Source organism: Talaromyces rugulosus, chromosome II (genome assembly GCF_013368755.1).
Source record: "Talaromyces rugulosus chromosome II, complete sequence".
Lineage (NCBI taxonomy): Eukaryota > Fungi > Ascomycota > Eurotiomycetes > Eurotiales > Trichocomaceae > Talaromyces > Talaromyces rugulosus.
This window is the reverse complement of record NC_049562.1, coordinates 5,400,460-5,423,685: the sequence shown is the minus strand read 5'-3', so window position 1 is coordinate 5,423,685 and position 23,226 is coordinate 5,400,460. Positions and strand designations below refer to the sequence as shown.

The 23,226-nt window shown below is 45.5% G+C and overlaps 9 protein-coding genes across 9 annotated transcripts; 4 read left to right on the top strand and 5 right to left on the bottom strand.

Moving 5' to 3' along the window:
• Positions 1–522: 522 nt before the first annotated feature.
• On the bottom strand, positions 523–2,039 carry TRUGW13939_04350 (uncharacterized protein; the record flags this gene model as incomplete). Its single annotated transcript, XM_035487527.1, has 2 exons — positions 523–1,758; positions 1,836–2,039. 2 exons carry the CDS (start codon positions 2,037–2,039, stop codon positions 523–525), a joined length of 1,440 nt encoding a protein of 479 aa, XP_035343420.1.
• A 506-nt stretch (positions 2,040–2,545) lies between these two features.
• On the top strand, positions 2,546–6,098 carry TRUGW13939_04349 (uncharacterized protein; the record flags this gene model as incomplete). Its single annotated transcript, XM_035487526.1, has 8 exons — positions 2,546–2,715; positions 2,784–2,832; positions 2,889–3,059; positions 3,123–3,524; positions 3,578–4,356; positions 4,610–4,722; positions 4,775–4,923; positions 5,466–6,098. Coding segments are annotated over 8 exons (2,466 nt in total), but the record flags the coding sequence as incomplete, so codon positions are not given.
• A 762-nt stretch (positions 6,099–6,860) lies between these two features.
• Positions 6,861–7,715, top strand: TRUGW13939_04348 (uncharacterized protein; the record flags this gene model as incomplete). The annotated part of the gene is made up of 1 exon (XM_035487525.1): positions 6,861–7,715. The coding sequence occupies one exon, from the start codon at positions 6,861–6,863 to the stop codon at positions 7,713–7,715; it is 855 nt and encodes a 284-aa protein (XP_035343418.1).
• Positions 7,716–8,185: 470 nt separating this feature from the next.
• TRUGW13939_04347 (uncharacterized protein) lies at positions 8,186–8,944 on the bottom strand (the record flags this gene model as incomplete). The annotated part of the gene is made up of 1 exon (XM_035487524.1): positions 8,186–8,944. The coding sequence occupies one exon, from the start codon at positions 8,942–8,944 to the stop codon at positions 8,186–8,188; it is 759 nt and encodes a 252-aa protein (XP_035343417.1).
• Positions 8,945–10,551: 1,607 nt separating this feature from the next.
• TRUGW13939_04346 (uncharacterized protein) lies at positions 10,552–12,409 on the bottom strand (the record flags this gene model as incomplete). Its single annotated transcript, XM_035487523.1, has 6 exons — positions 10,552–10,711; positions 10,796–11,263; positions 11,339–11,753; positions 11,802–12,087; positions 12,157–12,182; positions 12,232–12,409. 6 exons carry the CDS (start codon positions 12,407–12,409, stop codon positions 10,552–10,554), a joined length of 1,533 nt encoding a protein of 510 aa, XP_035343416.1.
• A 408-nt stretch (positions 12,410–12,817) lies between these two features.
• TRUGW13939_04345 (uncharacterized protein) lies at positions 12,818–14,489 on the bottom strand (the record flags this gene model as incomplete). Its single annotated transcript, XM_035487522.1, has 3 exons — positions 12,818–13,736; positions 13,789–14,235; positions 14,299–14,489. The coding sequence occupies 3 exons, from the start codon at positions 14,487–14,489 to the stop codon at positions 12,818–12,820; spliced, it is 1,557 nt and encodes a 518-aa protein (XP_035343415.1).
• An 863-nt stretch (positions 14,490–15,352) lies between these two features.
• TRUGW13939_04344 (uncharacterized protein) lies at positions 15,353–16,429 on the top strand (the record flags this gene model as incomplete). Its single annotated transcript, XM_035487521.1, has 1 exon — positions 15,353–16,429. The coding sequence occupies one exon, from the start codon at positions 15,353–15,355 to the stop codon at positions 16,427–16,429; it is 1,077 nt and encodes a 358-aa protein (XP_035343414.1).
• Positions 16,430–17,161: 732 nt separating this feature from the next.
• TRUGW13939_04343 (uncharacterized protein) lies at positions 17,162–20,316 on the bottom strand (the record flags this gene model as incomplete). The annotated part of the gene is made up of 6 exons (XM_035487520.1): positions 17,162–17,379; positions 17,437–19,194; positions 19,264–19,303; positions 19,356–19,464; positions 19,512–19,635; positions 19,692–20,316. 6 exons carry the CDS (start codon positions 20,314–20,316, stop codon positions 17,162–17,164), a joined length of 2,874 nt encoding a protein of 957 aa, XP_035343413.1.
• Positions 20,317–22,269: 1,953 nt separating this feature from the next.
• Positions 22,270–22,949, top strand: TRUGW13939_04342 (uncharacterized protein; the record flags this gene model as incomplete). The annotated part of the gene is made up of 4 exons (XM_035487519.1): positions 22,270–22,332; positions 22,392–22,554; positions 22,626–22,842; positions 22,907–22,949. The coding sequence occupies 4 exons, from the start codon at positions 22,270–22,272 to the stop codon at positions 22,947–22,949; spliced, it is 486 nt and encodes a 161-aa protein (XP_035343412.1).
• Positions 22,950–23,226: the final 277 nt, after the last annotated feature.

Below are 23,226 nucleotides of genomic sequence, written 5' to 3'. Positions count from 1 at the left end.
TATTTTTGGACCCTCAGACGAAGATTGAAGGTGAAACAAGATAAAGCTACATCAAATCCTGACTGAGCATGCTTGGGTGACATTAGAGCCATCATTCCGATACCGTACAACCTTTTCATGGAGTGCTTTAGGAAAACTAAATGACTTTCATTGCCATGTGCCCTGATATAGCTGACTGAAAGCGGAGCAGGGCCACGAATGTATTGCATGGTGCAACACTATCGGGTGGTCCTCGTGGAACCTCTTGCGTCAACAACATTGTCGACTTGACTATCTGGAAGGTTCAACTGATGTGTCCGCTGTGACACGGTTCGAGTAGGTTGAGGATAAAACCTCTATTCTCGGTCTACCGCTTCACATACGGCCTTATTGTCTGTGTAACTAGGTTCGACGTTTTAGGAAGCCAAGTTGAGTGATAACGTCACCAATAGTCTTATGGACTATGAATTGTTATCTGTTGAAGGACCTGCGAAATTAATAGCAGGTACCTATAAATAAAAAAAATTATTTCAGTTTACATCGTCAAAGATTGGCGATGATATTGGGAATAAGAGTCTCATCAAACTCCCACAATGTAGTTTGGAAGTTGCATGCAAAGGCACCCCCGGTCCACCAGGTTGATCGTTGCCCTTGCAGCGCGTATAGCTGCTGGAAGAAGCCTGACTGAACATCCTCAGGAGAGACGCGGGCATGCATCGGCCCATGCACTGAAAAATCAACCCAGTTTATTTGCTGACCCTCGTAGGACTCTCCCAGCCTGCCAGCTTTGAGCAAAGTTTCAAAGTTCTCCTGCAACAAGGCTTTGGCACCCCTCTCATCAAGTGAATTATTCCCAACGATAATAACATGAAAGAGATTATTACCGCCCATGTAGCTAATTGTGTTGGTAAAGGAGCTGTCGGGCAAGATGAGGTAGTTGTCAGGCGCAGCCCCTGCGGCCATGTTGGCGTAAGAAATTGGAGCAACGAAAGCCGAATTGTTAACAATGCCAGAATATTCTCTCGTGTAGGTAAATGTAGAAAGCACTTTCTTCTCATTGGTGTCCAGGTCGAGCGGGGCGGTGTTCGTGGTAGTAGGCTCGATAGCTATGAGGAGCTGCCGGGCATGGATCACAGTCTTTGACCCGCTGATGTGGTTTTGGACTGTGAGTAGTACACCGGAATCAGTACGCGAGCTGTGTAAAACAGTGCTGTTATACAACACATCGTCACCTAGACCTTGTTCAATAGCATTATATAGCGCCTGGTTACCTCCTGTGGCAGGATGATAGGAGTCAACCTCACCCACAATGGCTTCTGCCATGTATGTTCCGAAAGCCTGTAGCACAAACATGGTCGTTTCTTGGGTCATATTTCCAAGACCCAGCCCAGTAGATTCGTAGATAATCGGAATGGCATCTTCAAGTCCGTACTTAGTGATGAATTCACCGTAAGGAATGAGAAAGTCTTCTGGAATATCTTCCGGTACCGGAAAGTTCCAATATCCCGGTTGCAAGTAATTTGTCCATGGTTTTACCACTTCAAGAAATTTCTCCATTGCGGCTATTTGAGCGTTTGAAGAGGGGAGTGAAAGATTGACCGGATGGCCGGAGTTGAAGTCAATGTACTGGGTGGTAGTATTTGCTTGCGTTACAGCAGCCCGCTCGACACCAAAGCGCTCGAAAAAAGCCGAGGCGTTGCCGATGTCTAGGAAAGTCTCGACGCCAAAGTCGTATGGTGTGCCTGTTTTAGGGTCGATATATGTGTTGACCATACCACCCTGACCAAAACAAGTCATCCATGTTAGTGAATAGTGGGCGTTTTGTTTTTACGTTGGAGCTTATGCATTCAGCTTACAAGCCTCCCTTGCATCTCCACAAGCGCAATGCTCTTGCCATAGTCATCTCGAAGGCGGACAGCAGCGTACGCACCAGAGGCCCCGCCACCAATTATAGCAACGTCCTTCACGAGAGTCTTCGGCGGCTGGGCTGGTGTCGCAACTCCGGCTGTGACCAATGCCGCAAGACACGGGATTCTCACTGTGAGGAATAGCATGACCATCAAGAAGTTGAATTTGAAATACCGAAGACTGCTAAAATCTCAATAAGTATTATCAGTAGGATATGAGTCCGTGCTTGACTGCCTGGATGATGTGTTCACAGCAACAAAACGCCGCGTTGTACAATAACCTGACAAGGCCAAACACAAACAGTAATGCTAAAAAATAATGATGCAGCAGAAGAGTGTAAACGTGCTTGACGCGTTTCAGCTGTCTGCTAGATTGCCTCAGACTATGCCCGATCAAGAAGACGAAAGACGTTGGTGAAAACAGCCGGCCAATCAACACTGGGTTGACTGTCTAGGCCATTGCGTTATCTCACAAAGCGGGGAATCGTCTGATATCGTCTAGCGAGTCGTGACAGGAAAGTTCATCTGTGCACACGGAATCACTGATAAGGGCGTTAATTAAAGACAAGGTGAAAAACGCAGAATGTCGGAAAAAGTGGTAGTATTGCTGTTTTAGCCAACATCCTTTATTCCTGAAAACACTTGCATCCTGCCACAAGATGAAGCCAGAGCCGATTGGAATTGACACCGAACCCACTCTTGAGGTCGACAATGGTGGGAAACAAGAGGAAATACTCGAGTCTAGCCATGGCCATGTTGTCGACCACGGACTTCATCGCGGCCTCAAAGGCCGCCATTTGCAAATGATCTCCCTGGGCGGAGTTGTAGGGTATATAACAATTCTCTGTATGTCAATATCTGTCCTAGATGCCTCGCTCACACAGAAACAAATGGTAGAGCAAGCATTTGGTACGGAACTGGAAATGCGCTGTCGAATTCAGGGCCGGTATGTTTGCTCGTCTCATGGTTGAAATACTAACTCACTGTTCATATCGGGAGTAGGTTGGTGCCATTATCTGTTTCACTGTCATAGGGATCGATGTTTTCTTCGTAATGCAGGCTTTGGGCGAAATGGCCACTTTGTATCCCACACCTGGAGCGTTCACGGAATTGGCCGGTCGGTTTGTTGACCCATCTCTGGCATTTGCGCTTGGGTGGAATTACTGGTACCTAGTAAGAGAATTGTCTAATCCACAATCAGCAACTGAAAGAAAACAGGGAGCTAATTTTACCTAGTGGGTAACCAACATTGCCAGTGAATACAACACATTTTCAATTGTACTTGGCTTCTGGACCGACAAAGTTCCTTCATACGGTTGGATCTTGATAGCTTGGGTTTTTTTCCAGGCTCTTGGTCTGATGGGAATTGTGGTATATGGAGAACTGGAGTTTTGGTTAGCAACATGGAAGATAATCTGCGTTTTTGCTGGCTATCTCATTGCCATTCTTGTCAATACTGGCGCCATTGGAGGAGACTATATTGGATTCCGATACTGGAAAACGCCTGGGCCTTTTGCAAAAGGTGGAATCAATGGCTTTGGACAGTCATTCGTCTTGGCAGCAGTCTATTACTGTGGTACCGAGATGGTTGCGATTACTGCCGGAGAAAGTCGAAACCCCAAGAAGCATGTTCCAAAGGTATGGCAAGGAGCGTTCGATCGACCGTACTCCAGCACTAACTTCGGGTCCAGGCGATAAGAAACACGTTTTTCCGGATATTGTTCATTTTCCTTGGGCTCATCTTTTTTGCTTCTATCATAGTCCCTTCGGACGACCCAGGATTCGTGACAGCAACGAGTAAAAGTGCCTCATCGCCGTATAGCCTTGCTCTTCAACACGCCGGCTGGGCGGCTGCTCCTAACCTGATAAACACATTCATCTTCACGGCCGTGTTTTCTTCCATCAATTCGTGCAATTATATAGCCTCACGCACTCTTCTCTCCCTTGCTCAACTCGGCCGTGCCCCGAAAATATTCGCGAAAACCACCAGCAGAGGCGTGCCAATATACGCGGTCATCGTGACAAACACGCTGGGGTTGATAGCATTGATTAACACAGGGACCGGTGCTGGTGTAGTTTTCACTTACCTCGTCACAATATCTGGTTCTGCAACATTCATTGCCTGGGCATTCATCGGAATCACCCATTTGCGCTTTCGACGTGCATGGAAGTTGCAGGGTCGCCTGGCCAACGAACTTCCTTTCCAGGCATGGCTATACCCATGGGGTACTTATTTCGTCGTCGCATTGAATGTATTCTTGGTGTTTATCCAGGGATACTCGACTCTGTTGACTCCATGGCAGCCGGTCGCGTTTGTTTTCAACTATATTATTCTGGTGTTGTTCGTAGGACTCTGGATATTTTGGAAATTCTGGAAGCAGTGCAAGTTTGTTGATCTGGCGGCTGTAGACTTGAACAAGGATAGACGAGATGTGCTGGACGATGCTGATGAGGAAGAGGTCCTGAAGAAGTCTATTTTTAAACGAATCACTGAGATAGTCAGGAGATAGAAACCGTAGAGTCGAAAGGAAATTTAAAGTGAATATACTGGGATCCACTGTCCTCGGTGGTGTTTGCAAGGTTGACGACGCGTGAGCTGCACCTTCCCTCCACAGCCTTGGGGAGACTCTCGCCAACTTCGCTTCACTTTCACCGCGATGACAGCCATTCCCATGAACAATTGCTCGCCATGAAGTTTCTGACAGCATCTAATGTGAAAAAAGCGACCTCGATCCCGACCGAGCCCAGCAGCTACTCATTTCTCCAGCACCTCATTTCGCTCGTACCGCGGCCAGCTGGAGAAATAGCCACGACGAAAGACACGCTCCTTGTTGCCGTATGCTTCAACCGCAACGACTTTGACAATGAAATACAGCTGGGGTTTGCAGCGTTTGATACTCGATGGTTAGACTGCACACGCATAGACGCCGCCAAACACACTGGCATCTCAACTTCAAATGTAAACATGACTACTGGGAAATTATCCCAGAACGACGGCTTCCTGTTTGGCGAGTCGACTGTCGTGGCTCGTCATCGTGTATGTTCTTGGTTGAAGAATCGACTCAAGAGGCTAGGTGCCCACGATCAAACAAAACTCGTCCTCGTTGGCCATGATCAACAGTAAGATTAAGACTGTATGAACTCAATTGGCTTGAGCTTGCCCACCGCAACAGTTTCTCTACTCGACACCAGGGAAATAGCAGCAGAGTCATCGACGCTGACTGAAAATACGTGCACTCTCGAAGATCTTCTTGTTTCACTCCGTTGTCCTTTCGCAAACCTGCACGTTGCAGGCAACAGAGCAAATTTCATCCTCAAAGCACTTCTGCTTCTTGGGGTCAATGGTACTTCCGACCACGAAAATCCTAATTGGATTGCGCTGAAAATGTTTATTGAGGAGATTTCGCGGTCTTCACTGCCAACCAAGTCGATGTCCATAGGATCGAGAATGAGTAAATTAGTCCAACGACTTCGGAGGAAAGAAAGCCGCCGCAAGATAAAAAAGTTAATACCTGAAGATGGCCTTGAATTTCTCCAAATGTTCTTGGACTTGGATCTTCTCCGAGTCATGCTGTGCAGAACACACTGCTAGTGGCAATTGATTTCGAAAATCTCGACAATGTTCAATCGGGATTCGACCGTCGTACAGAGTGCCAAATTGGCCTTGCATTATTCGATCTTGGAGAGGCCCTATCTTTGGAAGGATTAGGCGCGACAATGCTGATAAAGACCTACAATTTTGTGACCGGCAACACAGGGTACAGTGACAAGGCAGCCAAGAAATTTCTTTTCGGCGAAACCAAAAGGATCAGCCATGAAGAAGTTACCAAGTACCTCAACAGTACAGTATCAAGATCAAAAGAAATAATTCTTGTCGGGCACGCTGTCGACAACGATGTCGATTGCCTGGAAGCCTTAGGATTTGACTATGAAGCTTCAGTGGTGGCAATATTAGACACGCAGAAGATCGCCGTACAAACCTCTATATTTCCTCGTGCAGCGTTACATGAGCTTTTGGAAGAACTTCAATGCCCCTTCGCGAATTTGCACTCCGCAGGCAACGACGCTCATTTCGCACTACGAGCACTTCTGCTATTGGCAACCAGATGCCAGAAACAGGTGACTGAGGAACGAATAAGACGAACGGACATACTCACAAGCATCGCCAAAGGAAAATTGCCTGGAACAGCTACCAAACCCAAACAAAGCAAGGTAAGCAAGAAAAAGCACAACAGAAAGAGGATGAAATGGTTAGGCTCCACCATACGGACGCTTGAACCCAAGAAAAAAAATCGATTGACCCAGACGATGCTTAAGCTGTTTACTGGGACCAATAAAAACAATTCTGTCGTTGGTCGACCTGTTTAACGGATGAAAGCATGGCTATCCATATCAGAAACAATGACCTTCATTTGGTGAAACTTTTATTATTGTTGCCTTTGATGAGTAATACCTTACATTCGGGCTTTTCTTTGTGCATTGGTTAGGAAAAATACATTAATATTGATATGGAGAAAAAGTCTTTGTTTATTAGCTTGTTCCGGTCCCTGTCATAGGAGGATAAAGAGGGTGTCCTGGTATCAAACATTGTCTGGTTCTTTGATCCTTCTTGGGGGAAGACACCATGTATGAAATCACAGGCCTTTCAAACATCCAATCAGCGCACAGGGGAATATCTACCCAAAGCGGTGCGAGCCGGGCGTTTCTTCTTTTGTTAAGCTATTTGTTGTGAAGGCAGAATATGTAAACAGAAGGAAGATTCGGAACTTTTATTGACGCTTATTTGGGATGGTTCCACCGGTCTCTAAAATTAGGTCATCATAGCAAGAATTGAGACACCGGTCAGCTGGTATTGTCTGGTATTTATTTAAGTGCTTACGTCTCTTCCTATTTTTTATCGTCTACTTGAGTTACTTGGAGTTTGAAAGTTCGAATTTTCTTTTCAAAAGATCCTACCATCAGAATACAAGAAAGATGTCAAGCGAATCTTTTCTCAGGTACAGGTCTGTGTCAGACCCAGAATCTTCTGACACAGAGTCTGGGTATACATCAACAGATACCAACGACAGCACCGAGACCGTAATGCCCTTCAGACCCAGCCCATGTGTTGCCGAGACAGCGCCGCATAAAAGGACAGAGGAGTTTTTCAACATCGCACCTCAATTCCGTGAATTTTGTGTTCCTCGCCCTGGTGCCACTAGCCGATCTCTAAAACGTGTCAGTGAATCATACGGCAAATGGGAAAAGTATCTTCCTGAAAATTCCCCATATACTCACGCTGTCAGTCCCTATTTTTCAAATGACAGAGTTGGAAACAACATCGTGCAATGCTTTCCCTCGTGGACGAACGGAGCGTACGTTTTGCAATGGGCATCGCCTGTCGAACTTGAATTCCTCGGATTTCAGAAAGACGGCTCTTATGCGTCCTCAACTTTCGCTAGTAAGGATGAACATTGTTTAGAGAGAGCTTGTTCGAGCACTATATCCGACGAAGACGCACTGTGTATTCTTATGATGCGTCTGGGTGCGATATACCTGCCGTGGTATGACCGTGAAAACGGTGGAATGGAAAACACAACAAGATACGTGAGCGTATCTTCTCTTTTATCACTCAGCCCATGTCGACGGATGATTGGATGGCCTTATGGTGCCGGAGAAGTGGGTTCCCACGCGTGGGTGCTAGACTTGGTGCCGATGGCCAGTGTCGGACTTGGTTGCTCGGCGATTCCAATTGATGATAGGTTCTGGAAAATTCAGAATGCTACGACCATGGAAGAACGATGTGAGGAAATTAGGAGGTTGGGTGGAAAGTTGATAAGTGACGTATAAGATGACGGAAGTTCGCGGAAAATAATGTTAAGTTATGAAACTGAATTCGACTGGTTTATACGTCGATAAACGTCAAAATTGCGAGATGTAGCCGGTGATATGGAAGGACAAGGGCTCCGGAAATCACATGACAACCACATACCTGAAGTCGAGGCGCTTCATCCTTTACACAGTAGAATACTATTTAATTTGGCAGGATGACTTAGCCCAAGGCCGTGGGTTTTGGGTCCAGGAGAAATGGATCCGCCGAAATTCGACCAAACAACAGTTAATGGAAGAAGCAGTACGCATATTTGGCCCCGAACAGAAAAAGTATCACTAAAAATGACAAATGATGATAACTGATAAGACGGCATCTATATCTCAATCTTCGACTTGGTCTAAGGAAACGTGAAAAATAGCAAATGGAAAACATGTGTGCACTTAAGCTTTATAGGGAAATTTCTCCCTTTTGGACTCGCTTTTATAAATCAACCAGAGAACTCGAAAGAGTCATAATAGGAAAAATTCCTGCGCTGGGAGTCCGCCTGAAGACGTAGATGAAGACATAGAAGCCTGACAAGGGAATCGAAATTTCCCCATTGTGCATACTGCAAACAAGTCATTCCAAAATCATCGGTACAAGATATATCCACCTTCCCGCATCTTATGAGCGTAAATGCTAGTGATTCATAGCCACAAAGAATGGCAATATGTAGCGGACGTGCACCCATTAGTCCTCTTGCGTTCGGGTCAACGCCGGTGCTGAGAAACAATCGAACGATATTTTCATATCCATTCATGCAAGCAACATGCAAGCTTGTTCGCTCAAATATATCTGTTTCCTCGTTGGGTGCCGTGTAGAAGTCGAGCAAGCACTGAAGATTCGGATTAGGAACTTCATCTAGAATGAGCTCGAGAAAACGGCGGCCAAGGAGATCCCTCTCGTGGACGACATGTGGCAGAAGCCCAGAATTGCCAGCCGCTTGAATGATCTTGTCACTCCGTGTCAGTAAGAGAAGCTTGTGGATGGGTGGAAGGATATCCGTTTCATCGCAACGTTGCCGTAAATTGCGGGAATTTTTGAGATATTCTCGGAGTTGAAAAGGGAGACTAGAGGTGTTGTCTTGACTTAGTGTTTGTAGAATAATGATTTCTTGTACAAGTAGTGCAAAGCCGTAGTCGCCGGGGACTGTTCTATCGCACTGCTCGACTTGCATTACCAAAAATTTCGCAGCAGTGAAAACCATGGTGTCGATTCCTGAAACTCCATTGGAGTTTTGCAGTAAAAAAGAGAGATAATTCATACACAAATCAACATTCCTCAGCAGGCCAGGGCAGCCCACTAAGTGCTGACGTAGAATGATTGCGCACTGACTCAATTTCCCAAGCCAAAGCTCAGAATCGAGTTTCATGCGTTCCTCGAGGACATGGTGATATGTATTCTGCCCACCGATCTTGGGTAGCCTTTTCTCCAAAGCATTAACTGAGCGAAAGAGATGAACATATTGGCTGGTCACGTATACCAAACCAGTCCTGTAAAAAAAAAATTAAACCCTGTTTTTCTTTAGTATGGTATTATACTGCTAATGCTTGCCATGAAACGTAATCTCTTTCAAGGTCCCCAGAAGCCGAGCTAGTAAGAGGGGTAGGGATAAAAGTCGATTGCTGAAGAAGGGCTTCTCCTGCCCGGTGATTACCCGAGCATGGGAGGGATAGCTCGTCACACCGGTGGCACTTTTCCCCAGGCCATCTTCTGTCAATAGGTTCGCACTGCATGGGTGATAGGATCGATTAGTAGCTATAAGTGCTCTATGTAGGCATGGCGGGTCTATCGGTATTAACTGACCTTTTTCTTGGCATGTCTGCAATATAGACATTTCCGGTAACTGAGCGATACTCTTTTCTTCTGAGAAGACTGCATAACCTCCCAGGTAATAGATGTCTTAATGACATGAATTAAGGGGTTTCAAAGAGAAAAAAAGTATATTTTTGAGATCCAAGCGATGTCTGCCGATATATATGCTAGGATCTGCATCACTCCTATCCATTTATGATTTTGTTTAGCTCACCCTTACTTATGAGAACCCCTGTTGCTTTTTGGAGCCTTGTTATCGTTACATATATCGTGCATTTGCGTTTCCGGTTCAACACACCATGGACAAAACGAAATTATGTGGCGGGGACTAGCGATGCGCGTCTGGTCAGATAGAGGCTAGGTTGAATGTTCCGGGGTAAATCGTGCAATCATTATTGATGTCACTGTTCCGATCAATATCTCCTGCAGACACGGAAATGCCGATCTAATGTTATTGCTTTTTCTCAGCTGGGACAAGGGGTCTGGGAATCTAGGAATGCCGAATATTTTGTATTCTTGGTAGGCTGAAGAATAAAAAGGAAAGAAAGACGTGGACCTAGTCCGAAAGTATAATGCCACCGGTTTCGCCAACGGCGGCACTATCGAAAAATGATTGTAGTGAATTGGCCTGATCTTAATATTTCTCTTGCATTAATCGCGCAAGGGAAAAAAAAGGCCAATGATAGCCGGAAGGGAAAATATTTCGGAGTGGAAAATAGTATGCATAATCTCCACGTAAGAAGCAAAGGAAAATACTTAGCGCAATCGAGTTAAACGAACGGGTCTTGTATTATAGATAAATAAGCTATTTTATATATGTTTTGTTACTATTCATGATTCTACGTGGCACAACAAGAGAAGTCTGCACAATGGAAAAGTGAAACATTGGATAATGTTATCGATAGCCCCTAAAAGCAACTTGAATCCGGAAAAATAGGGCCCTAGATGCGATAGCGACCCATTCCGCTCATATTTTATTGTATTGGTCATCGTATAGTCCTACAAAACGTATCTGAAGAACATGTTTTCTCCATCTGTCATATCGGCAAATGCCACCTTGTCGCGAAGGCTTTCATCCAACTCTAAGCGGTCTCTTCGTCTGTTTTCTAGCCTCAAAACAACATAAAAAACAATCGAACTGGCAATGGTGATGCAGTAACTGGGAAATTGACACATATTAGTTTATAGCTCTTGTAAACCGGAACCAGGAGAAAATTCCCAGCAAAAAGGAAACTAGACATACCAGATTATCAACCCAGTCCACAACTCCGGATAATGCCGGTTCTTTGTCTTTGAATTGATCAACTGTGGGCCGATAATATTTCCCACCGTGTAGGCAACAAACACAGTTGCGGCCATAATCGTTTTCTTTGTCGCACTAGCAACATTGCTTGCTCCGAGAGTGATGATCAGGCTCACAACAGGCCCAAAGAACCCCGTTAATGAATACCCAACGACAGGGGCAACTGGGTGATAACCCCAGGATGACTTCCAGATCAAAGCACAACCGACAATGACGGGTAGGCAGCAGGCAAGCAGCATATAAATACGGGTATTGGGAACACGAGAGGCGACGTACCCGCATAACGGGATGAAAATGACACAAACACCGCCGAGGGGGAATTGAAAAAGAATACTGTCGAGTGTATCGTAGCCAAAGGTGCTCACTATCAAAGGACCGAACCCTGATACGGCACCATTTATCGTGTAGCTTTGTGAACGTTAGTTCCGAGGCTCGACAACTTGAGCTTATCGTGAGAGAAACAAGGAACTCAAGGAGACTCACGCAGAAGCCATCATTATGCCAATTAGATAGAATTTGACATCTGTCAAGCATTCTCGGACCTGGTTCAGCTTGATTCTCTGGCACCTGACACCCATCTGACCCCGACGGAGACGCTCCACTGCAACGACTCTTTCATCAGGAGTCAAGAACCAGGCCGAAACAGGAGAATTGGGTATAGCCAAGCACCAGAGACCGAAAATAAAAGTTAGTGCACCAGAAAAAATATAAATGTACTGCCATCTCTTTAGCGCGCCCGATGTGATTTGCCCAAAAGCATAGTTAAGAGCGCCCCCGATGATGGTGAATACTCCTGTGCCGGAAAACCACCAGGAGTGCCGGAGGGCCTGTTCCTCTTGGGTATAAAAACTGCTGACTGTTGCTATGAAACTGGTTGGAATGACGCTTTCGACGAAACCTTGAAAATGTGAGACTGGAGATTTATAGCCATTGAAAGAATGCTTACCAAGAAAGAAGCGCTGCACAAAAAGTCCTTGCCAGGTAGATACTCCCGCCGTGGCAGCGCATACAACTGCCCAAACAACGACCAGTGGACCAAGAACATAGCGAGTGTTGAATCTCTGTAAAATAAGAGACATGGGATATAGGCCGGCCAACATACCGAAGTAGAAGATGGACGTGGCCCAGCTCAAGCGAGATGTATCCGTTGTAGGGGGATGCGTAGAGGTGTCAATAATAGCCAGATGCAGGTCGGTGGTCATTCCAAATAAAGAAGCACTTCCAAGAATTGCCTATATTTCAATAACGCTTGACATTAAAACCAGAGATCTCGTCTATATGTATGTAGAAGATAATCGTACCTTATCGTAGTAGACCATTCCATAGCCTGTTCTAGTCAGTCCTGCACAGAAAGGTTCTCTATTCCGGTAACTGACCAACGAGCATCGCGGGCATGAAAAACAAGTCGATCTTTCTCAACACCCGCTTCTCGACTGTTGGGTCGATTTCCATGGCGACATCGTTGCTCACAAGAGCCAATGCAGCATCCTTGTCTGTCGCTATTGTACGATCGCCACCTGACCCATTGGCCGGTGTAATTGAAACCCCAATCATTCTGTAGAAAGTTTTTTGAGGAAAAGGAACCCTCGTAATCAAATTTTCATACCGCTACTATCACTACAATACATACGAGAAAATCCACGTGGGGTCAAAGCGGGAGAAAAATTTTAACCGCCACCAGTTGACAAAGATTGTTTGATCGGGATTTGGACCGATATTTTTATTATTATCGTGGTTTGCACAAACTCCTGGTTGTTTAGAAAAATATAACCCCAATTCAAAAACATCATTGGATGAAAAGTGGTTCCTCAAGGTGTCCACTTCGAATTTTGTCTATATAAATCAAAGTGTAGCGAAAATTGAAGAAATAATTTTCGTTAAAAAGAGCCGCGCGTAAAAAGGTTCCTCATATATATTATGATGCCATTCAAAAGTATTGATCACCATGAGCCCAATCCTAGACTACCCCATGACAAGCTCGAATCGGCCCTTACCCCTGGTGACCCGGAAGTCCCAATCATAGTCTTTATACTTCTCTCTCGGTGTTGCCTTGACAATCAGTGGTTTTTTCAGGGCATCGAAACTGGTTAGTACCGAATTAGGCCGGACTTTGGGTTCATCCCACGGGGAGCCAGGCGAGGAAGAAGTCGGAGTCAGATCAAAACGAAGTACGAGAGAAGCGACAAAAGAGAGAATTTCACCCGTCGCAAAATGGCGCCCAGGACATGCAGCTGGTGAGATACCAAACTGAAGAAACGCCCCAACCTTGCGTTGAGTGAGTTTGAGAAACCGCGTCGGATCAAAATCATTGGATGTAGAGCCCCAGACGTCGGCATGTCCGTGGACGGCTGGGTAAGGAATCTGTATAATAGATCCTTCTTTCAAAAAGTATTTATTGTCAAGAACTACATCCTCATAGACGAAACGAGTGGTTCGGCCCGGTAGTCGTACCCGCATACTCTCTTGAAAGACTGCAACCATGAACGGACAATGCTCTCGGATGTCTGTCAAATCAATAATCGCAGAACTGGCGACAGTGTCGATATGCACTGCATGCTCATACAACTCGCGGCGGATTTTCTCGAGTATTTCAGGCCTCGAGCACACGTCGAATAAGAACCAGAAGGCGGTAGGGATGGTGTTGGCGAGCAGGCCGATGGTCATGCTTGTCTCGAGACAGGCTATATCATTCAACGTTATGTCCATCTCGTGACAAGAATTCCATCTAGACTGAGCGAGTTGAGAGCCAGATTTAGTACCGTCGGCTTTATAATATTCCACAAAAGCGTTGGTAAGTGTCTGGCGGGCTTTCCACGCTCGACGGGCAGTAAATTGAGGTAAGAAGTTCAGCAAGAGGTTGTTCATGCCGCCTTCAAAGTCCCTTTGCCTCGTTAGTTTGCTGTAGTGTAAAAACTCCCGAGAGCATAACTTACCAGAATGCATCACGAATTTCTTTTGATTTAAATGGATTCAAATCTCCCCACATCGAATCCGAAGCGGCAACTGTAATGACTTCCCGACACCACTCATACAGGTCAATTTTCATAGGAGCTCTAGTAGCAAGTGCATCATTCCACAACTTGAGCCTTCTGATCATATTCTCATTCATCTCATCCAAACCGTCACCAGTAAGCGTTGGGTGCATCGCGTGTATGATTTTCTGATTACCGCCCTGGCCACCGACGCGCCTTTCACGTAGGATATCCTGGGCATGCTTAGAGCAGCCGGCGATGCGGTCAGCTGCGAAGTTGAGAAAAGGATCAAAGGAGATTATGCGGGAATTGCGTTGGACTGCCTGAAGCAACGAGGGGGTGGTTATGAGGTATGTTTTTGCCTTGGGAATCGGTATTGTGAGAGCGGGGATGTTGGGATTTTTGTCACTAATGCACATCTTATCAGCTGTGATAACGGAAGAGTTTCCGAGTATAACTGTGAGGACCTACCAGAGTTGTTGGAAATAAGCAGTTCCATTCCAAAGTAGTCCAAATATGTGCCCAAGTAAAGGAATTGTAGGTTCGGCTACTGGTGGTTCACGAGGGTCGAGTCTATTGAGCCGTGCGATCGAAGCCACGACGAGAATGATGGCCACAAATACAGGGACAATCACCGGAGTCGATAGAATCTCGGAAAACATGGTAAATCGTAGTCACAAAATATTGATGCTACTAAAATTGTGGAAAAATAGTAGAAAGATTGAAAAAAAAAAGTAAGCAATTCACTGTCCGACTACCTTCCAAGGTTGTTGACAACAAGCACCCGAGAGGCAAAGTATTAGGATATGCCCTGGCTTTATGCAAAAGCTCAAAAGTCGACAAAGAAGGAAAGACACAGCGTCGGTTTCATTGTTCTCGACAGACAACCAATCGCTGTAACGAACCAACTGTGTCAAGCACCAGGGTGCTTACTAACTGAATCGGCCCCCAGTTCGATTATACGGACTTACACTTGAAGATCTCGCAGTTTGACAAGAAGTTTCATTCGGCTCGGGGCGATGGGAGGTAATTGGGAGATGTAAATGCCAGGACACCTATGATCTGTGACCGGGCTTCTCGGGCACCGCTTTACCGTTTACTGGGCCTCGCTCTGCACTATGCAGGGTCTCGTTAGGGTGGAAATAATTGATTGTGTACCGTCGGGGACCTCGGAATCCGTCAGGTACAAGTGACCGAGGCAGCAACATTCAATGGGGGACCTGGAGAGATTCAAATTATCATGTCATGAATGAGTGCGCAGGGCTCCAGAATCACAACTATGCAATGCCCCCAAGTATCGTGAAGTTATTCAACAACGTGCCTGGCCGGTGGAGGTCGCGGAGCACGTTTAAACTTCGGTGGGGAAAGGCTTGGCAGTCGCTATTCCGTATTCGGAATAGCGGCATGGTATGTCAGACGCAACGTGATGTTTCTCTTCACGTCATTCAAAATATTTTCTTCTTTGTCATTATTATTGATTGCTTGGTTACAGTTGTATAACCATATAGTATAGAGCAGATGGACCATGGCGACCACTGCGCCCTGGACGCTGACGCAGCACATAATCCCAGCATTTCATCCCCGTGCTTATCGGCGATCAGTCCGCGATCCAGAAGCTTCGCGGCTGGTGCTACATGTCAATGAATATACCATTGCCCTTCCAGCTCAGCAGAGCCAAAGTGAAAAACATGGGGAAAAGAAGAATGGAATAACTATCATCTTCGCCCATGGCGTTGGCTCGACAAAGGAACAGTACGAGCCATTCTTCCACGACTTGCTCTCCTCTGTCCCTCCCGGGACGGTTAAAGCCATCTTCGCCGCTGATGTCTACAATCATGGGCAATCGTTCCTGCTGAACAAAAACGAACTTGGAGATGACGCTGAATGGCTCGATCCTGCCCGTGACATTGTCACGATGATCAACCACTTTGCGGCGCAACGACAACATCCAGGAGGCGAGCGAAAAATGTCACCTCCGTTGGTTGGTATCGGTCAGTCTTGGGGTGCGGTTCATGTTCTCGCCCCCGCAGCATGGCATCCACGGATGTTCCAGGCGGTTGTGTGCATCGAGCCAATTGTAGAGAATGGCTCATGGCATGACACGTCTGCCCCCCAGTGGGGGGTCACAGGTCGAGGGACTGGGTTTAAATATCGGCTCCACAAAATTCAAGATTCATGGGAAAATGAGGCGGCCGCGAGGAAGTCACTAACAAATTCCCCTTATTACGGACTGTTTGACAAGCGCGTCTTCGAGAAGATGATTCAGACGGATTTATACCGACCGGATCCGTCCAGGGACCGAGTGGAATTGGTCACGCCCAAGCTACAGCGGATTGTGTGGTTTCTTCGGCCAGATCCACCTTACAAAGGGATCGCGCCAACAGAAGATTATGCTACCCGGACTGAGATGAGTCGGCTTCCTGGAGGCTTCTATCGCCCGGAGTGTGATAAGATAAAATCTTTAATGACAGGGATTCATTGCAAAACACTGTATGTGTGGAGTAGAGATGAGATGTGGGTAAGCGATGGCGGATATCGACAACGGGTGGTTGGGTGTACGGGGACCGGGCTGGGGGGCGGAGGCGGCGCCGCGTTAGGCTAGGTTACCGAGGACTTTGTTGAGAAGGGGGGCCATGCACTGCCGTTCGAAAACCCGAATGACACGGGTAAGCAGGTGGGAAAGTATCTCCGGGGAATATGGCACTGGTGGGTAGAAGAAGAGAAGCAGAGATTGGCAGAGCCAGTAGTTGACCCGGTCAAGTTACCGGATGAGCTTGTTGAGAGAGTGGAGAAACTGTTGAGAGAGAGCAAGGGCAAACTGTAGCATCTCGATCTCATCAGCTTAAGGTTAAATGGATCTGGCGATGAAACGTCACGGCGAAGGTCACGTAGACAGGCGTATGTAACGCCATCATTCGGAAATAATAAGGTGTAACACCTGGCGACCCAGATTACTCGCTGCTTAGCATGATGTATGCTGCAGGATTAGGTAGGTGACCAGTCAGGGACCATTCCAAAGACGCCCATATGAAATAAGATTACCACTCGGGGTAATAACCCGGAGTCATGCGCGTTCCATGCGTGTCCTAGAAAGGCGGCGTCAACTTGAAATGGACTACACCCGACATGCAATATTCTGGTGCTCCTTGTGGTGCTCGTGTGACCTCAATGAAGCGAAAAGCACATCTGCATTAGCTACCAGGAATTCAAAAGATTTTGAAGCTGATAGATATCGTTTGACTAAAACGTTAAATTTTTGAGAGCTCGTGCATGGAAACATAAATTTAAAAAATCAATAAAGAAGTGTGCTCAAAGAATAATGTTATTCCATGTTCTAATACGCGTTCTGTCGTTGTTGCCATTCCGGTATCGGGGCGGGTTTGGGCCGCTGATATCCAGATAATATAAAGTTATTTGGGACAATGTTGAAACCATCGATTTTTGCACCGTTTTGATCCAAGGCCCAAAGTGTTAATCCGATATAATTCTTCCCAGCGTAGTTCAGTATTCCTTCCGGAACGGGAAACGAAGTCTGAGGACCGAGATTGTTCACTAGTATTTCCGATAAATCATGTTCAAAATAGTAAAAGGCGTGTTAAAAAAACTCACCGTATTTCCCAAACTGATACCCATTGACAAATAGTTGACATCTATAATTATTATTTGTGTTATACTCATCCACCGAGCTTTTGTTTGATGTGTTGAATACGAAGGACATCGGGACATCCCATCCTGTAGGAATATTCAGGTCAAAACTAGTAGTAAAAAATCCAACTCCTGCTTTTTCAACACCATCCTTAACGGGGTTAGCTAAGTCCCACTGTTCATCTGGAGGAGATGGGAGATGATAGCCTTGTCGCTCAGCATACATAGATCCTTCATTCAGAGGGCCGCGTGTGAGATCTGCATACCGCTCGCCTCCAAAATTCCCGGTCATTTTCCACGTAATATCGTCTTGACCGTGTCCAGACAGATCGAAGTTCAAAATACCTCGGGGAAACTTGATAGCATCTGTGCCCGGTGCCTCTTCATCGTAGCCCATGTGATCAATTAAAACAGTCAATACATACGGCTTTCCTTGTTCCAGCTCTTTCGAAAATTTCACGTTATGGACGTTATTTTGTATGCTTGCCTCTCCGACCCAGGAACCAAGAAACGTTTGATTTAGCCAGATAGAGTGACCATATCCGTTTCCACCGGATATATTCAACCAGGCTGACTTTTCGTGCCCGTTAGCAATAAAGTGGCCCCGGTAGATAAATGATCCGGTATGATAACCATAGTCCATTGCGTAAAGAGATGTCGGCGTTGACAGGTTACGCGGATTGTTGCTTTCTATACGCGTGAGAGACGTGTACAAAGTATCGTTGAAGCCTGAATGAATTTCAGGTAGCGAATCGACATATTTCCACTCTAGCTCGGAGATATTTGGGATCTTTATACCCGGAGAGGTATATTTAACTGTGATAGTAGAGCTTCCAAGGTTTGTTTTCGAAATTGGATATGCCAATCCGTTGAAGGAAATAGATTTGATAACCGTGGGAGCAGAAATCACCTCTATAGTGGTGGTTGCATTGATATCGCCAATGAGATCCAGCTTGGTGCCCACTATTTTAGCACTCCTCATCAAATATCCACCGCCGACTAAAACGCGATCCTTGGCCATTGACGTGAAATTTCCAATGGGGTTTTCCGCCGGTAACTCCAATACCCAGAGATTGTATGCTTCATTTCTCCAGACGAGGTGAACCTGGAGATCTCCGATATGTACTACTCTTCGACTGCTGTTAACGTCCCAGTGAAGAATCCACATTGACGTATGCTGTTCAACAATGATGTCTGGCCCTTCAATAAGAATAGGCTTAGATAGACCTAGCGGAAACGCAGCTTCGTGTGTTTCTCCTTCACTTCCATATAGAACAAGGACACGCGATGAAGCAGGACCTTTGACCCATGTGAATATCTCTGCAGAAGAGTAGGTTAAGGCAACCCCACCAATATCATAGTCTGTAACATGAATTTTTGAATCCCGACCGTTAAGTCTTAATGAGCCATGAATTTGCGGTATCGTAACGTTCCCAATTATTGTTGGGACGGTTAATTTATACAGAGTGCTCTCGAGTGAAGTGAAATCGCCGTGTCTCACAACATAAAAATTCGTATTGGTGTCGGTTCCTTTGACAGGGGTGACCGATATGGAATCAGGAACACCGTAAGACCCGTTGATGCTGGCAGTGGACTTTGCAGTCAGGTATGCAGGAGATACTTTGAGGAAATTGGCCTGTAGTTTGAGCTCGCTGTACTTTTCTCGCCATACCTGGCGGTCTTCAGTAATTGCTGCGCCGTAGTCATATGATGTATCTCCTCCTTTGTAGAATTTCGAGGTTAGACTTTCACAAAGAAAGAGAAAGCCAATGATGATCAAAAAGGTCTCACCTTGATATCCGAGATTTCCCCAATTCGTTCCACCATAGATCTGGTCGATTAGAACACACTATTCAAGACAGTTTTCTTCGTTCGGGACATACCATATAGATGTTGAAAATGGCTGCGTGAAAAGCATAATTATTCTTGTAAACGACTCGTTCAGCCTCTTCGTTAACAAGAATTGCGCACTTGTCTTGATTGACCCCACCCCTGAAAATCATTAATTAAGAGTCCGATTAGAAATTTAACAAACGCACCATCCTTCTCCAGATCCCCCTTGAAATTCTGCAATTGCAAATGGCGTACGTGGGCTCTGTTTTTGGTGAGTAGACTGCCAATCATGAGAGAAGCGGTACGTTGGCCAGACATATGGATTGGCACCTATTCCCTGATTAGCGACGTTTCTGGTTATCAGAACGAAAAGAAATTCATCTCACAGTCATATCGCATAGGATAAGAATCAATGCCGTACAAGTCAACTTCGCCCGGGCCCGTCCCCGGCGCAAAATACCCACTTATTTCATTATCATTGTCCATAAAAGGGACAACTATACCAGCGTCACGGAATTGTCGTTCTACATAAGCCATATATTCTTTGTTCGTATCGCTTGGGAAGTCAGTGACTCCTGGCCAAGTCGTGTATTCATTTTCCGGCTGCATTAAAATAACCGGCCCGCCTTTGGTGATCTGCGCATCAGCAATTATTTTTCCCAATGTCGACACATACTTTTGTGTTGTATTGAGATACTCCTCGCTCATTGATCTGATCTGGGCTTTGATTCGAAGTACCCACCCTGGGATCCCACCGGCAGAAGTCTCTGCGTTTATATATGGACCGGGACGAGCAATCAAATAGATCCCAGCCTCTTTTGCAGAGGCGAAGAATTCTTCAAGGCTCCAAACTCCATCAGTTACCACTTGACCTGGGTTGCCTTCTAGCAGCCCCCAGTTGGTATAGAATGAAACGCCCGTGAATCCCGCGGCCTTGACCTTTTGAAAAATGTCCAGCCATAATCCAGGCACCGGTAGGCGGAAGGGGTGAAATTCGCCTGAGAAGATCATGATACGCTCACCGCGTATGATGAGGGAGTGTTGATCCCATTTTACCTAGTATTATATAGTGAGTAATTGTAGTTGGCCACGGTGATCATTATTTACCAAATCTTGTAGAGCGTTACTATTAGGGATTCTTTCTATGTCTATTGAACCCAAGGTGTTGGCTATATTAATGTATAGCAAGAGCATGTATCTAATTAGACGCATGTTTGTAATACTGGCAAGTTATCACAGCAACGAGGTTGAAAACAGCAGACTTGTGGGCGTTCATTGAACGATACCTCCTTCTTCAAACATATACCTCCGGAAATTCCGGTTAAATGCAAATCCAATACCCCGCAATTGAAAGCGATAATCCATTCTCAGGTCGACCATCTCCCCACATCCCACAGCATTCTTTCCATATTAGGCAATAAGAGGTTGAGTTGAGTTGACCCCACGCGGCGAGAATGCCGTATATAGCAGCTCATGAGCGAAATTGTCATTGGAAACAACGGTTTTTTTGTTTTTGTTTTTATTTATGTTCCGGTCACCCCTTCAAATGTTAATGACACTGACATTAATTGATATAAAGTTATGGAAATTGTGATATTTTGTTCATGCATACATATGTAGGCCAAGTTGTTAAGTGCTATATATACTATTGTGTGAAATTTGGAAATTAGCAGTTAGGAGATTACCATCATCGAGGAATATAAATTGCGGAACATACTAAGTGAAGCAAATTTTAGTCGATGGTTTGTGAAAAGAAACAAAGAAAGAAAGGGGGATTAGGTGTTAGATTGTAATGTAACATTTATTTAAAGACATCGATAGTTCCCTTAGCACGGTAGCGAAGTTTAGAAAGGGGTAAGAGCTCCTTGGTATTCACCCATTATTTCTTTAGTATTCGGTGGTGGCAGTGAGACTAGCTTGAACTAGTATTTTAGGGCATGGGACAACGAACAACGTCTGTTTCGCCGCCAACATTGAAGCTGTTCTCTGGACAGAGATAAGGTGAGATCTGATTATTCGCTCGTTTCGGGGCACATAACGTGCCTCGTAGGCTACATGCTAAAACTGACACAAACTCTATACCATATTTAGGTACCTGTTTCTAGCAAAAAAGTTTTCAGGCAAAATCAAAACAATTAATACAAAAGCGATGTCACATGAAAAAATGATGTCAAATTGCCCCTGTCAATTGCATGTGATAAATGAAGGGTGAGCATGTATTATTCTTAAAAAAAAAATCCTTCTAGTCCCTTCTAGGGAGATAATCCCTGTTCAGCCCTGACATTATTGCACCCGATTTTTCCGAGTTCCACGTCAATAACAGAGTTTCTCTCACGTCAAATATCGCTGCCTAGCTGAGATCTTATCTCATTATTTGATAATAATTATGCAACAAGCGGACACCTCATAGGGCAGCAGTGACAACAGTGGCAACACATGAAAGCACACGTGGTTTGTGCCGAGGTATTTGCCGAAAGAGGAAAGTACCTGTCGATCACAACGAAGCTGGCGGCCAAATTTTTTCTCCCTGCCGATCATACGATAACTGTGGCGTGACCAGTCATCACCAAAATAAGCTCATCGGGGCTCGGTTTTCGATATTCGGCTCTCTTCTCTCGTGCGTAAAAGGGTTCAACACGGGTCATAGGGAGAGAGATACTACGTTATGCTGCGGCTGATTGGCCCCGGTAGGGCGGTTTAGCCATGGGAACACTATAATAGTTTTATTACTATAGGGATGGCGACCAAAAGCACATGCTTGTGAAAACTTTTGTTGCGCACTACATGTTATCAGGATCCCGAGATTTATCGGCTTGCCGGGTGACAGCTGGTATATAAACCGAGCTCGCCGGTATGGTAGCCTTGGCCGTTCCAGTTTCCATTTTCTGGTTATTCAGTACTCTAAAGGTATACTAAACCTGATAACATCGAATACCTGAACCATACTTTGATCTGTCCTCGACCATGTCAACAATTCCGCGCGCCGCTGCTCTCGCCCTGCGCCTCGCACAGGTTGCCTTTGCTACTGTATATCCACCCTTTGGTACCTAGTTCTATGAAATTCTTACTCACCAAAATCACATTAGATCGTCGCCGGCATCGTTGGATACTATATACATGTCCTCGGGTCTGAAGGAGACGGTTGGCCCATTGGCCGATGGATCTTCGTCGAAGCTCTGGCCGGCCTGTCAATTATGCTTGGCTGTGTCTTGATGATTCCTAATTTATTCGGATGGTTTGTCTGGCCTAGTAAGTACTATTTCTTTTTTTATTATTATTACACGTTTTGGTTCCCGGGACAAGAATCTAATGGCTTTCAGTCGACATTATCATCAGTCTAGCCTGGTTCGCTGCTTTCGGCAATCTCATCAACGCCCTTGACGGTACTTTGTGCGGACAAATTAGTGATATCGGCTCCTTCAGCGGCACAGGTGCCGACTGCGCCCAGTGGCAAGCTGGAGAGTCGTTTGCATTCTTGTCAGGAATAGCCTGGCTGGTCACCGGCTTTTGGGGCTTGTTCTACGTGTGGCGTGCCGAGTAAGTCCATTTCCCAAAAGAAACTCTACATAGTATAGCATACTAATAATCGTTGATGGTGCAGCCAACAACGTCTTGGATACTGGACCGGCCGATACGCCGTCTAATATATACCGACGAAAGAAGATACACGATGCGCGAACGCTTTAATGATAATAGAATATTGGTTGCTATGTTCATACCTTTTGCTTGACGGTTACACGTCTACCTTTGGCGCTAGGGTTTGGATTAGAATTTCTTTTACGTGTTATAGACTTGGGGGTTTCACGATAGACGTATAATGTACATGTATTTAAGAATGATATCCTAATGATTAATATAATGAACTCGCTTAATATGAAGGTGTGGTTAATATAAAGTACAATATGAGTTGTGCTCAAATTC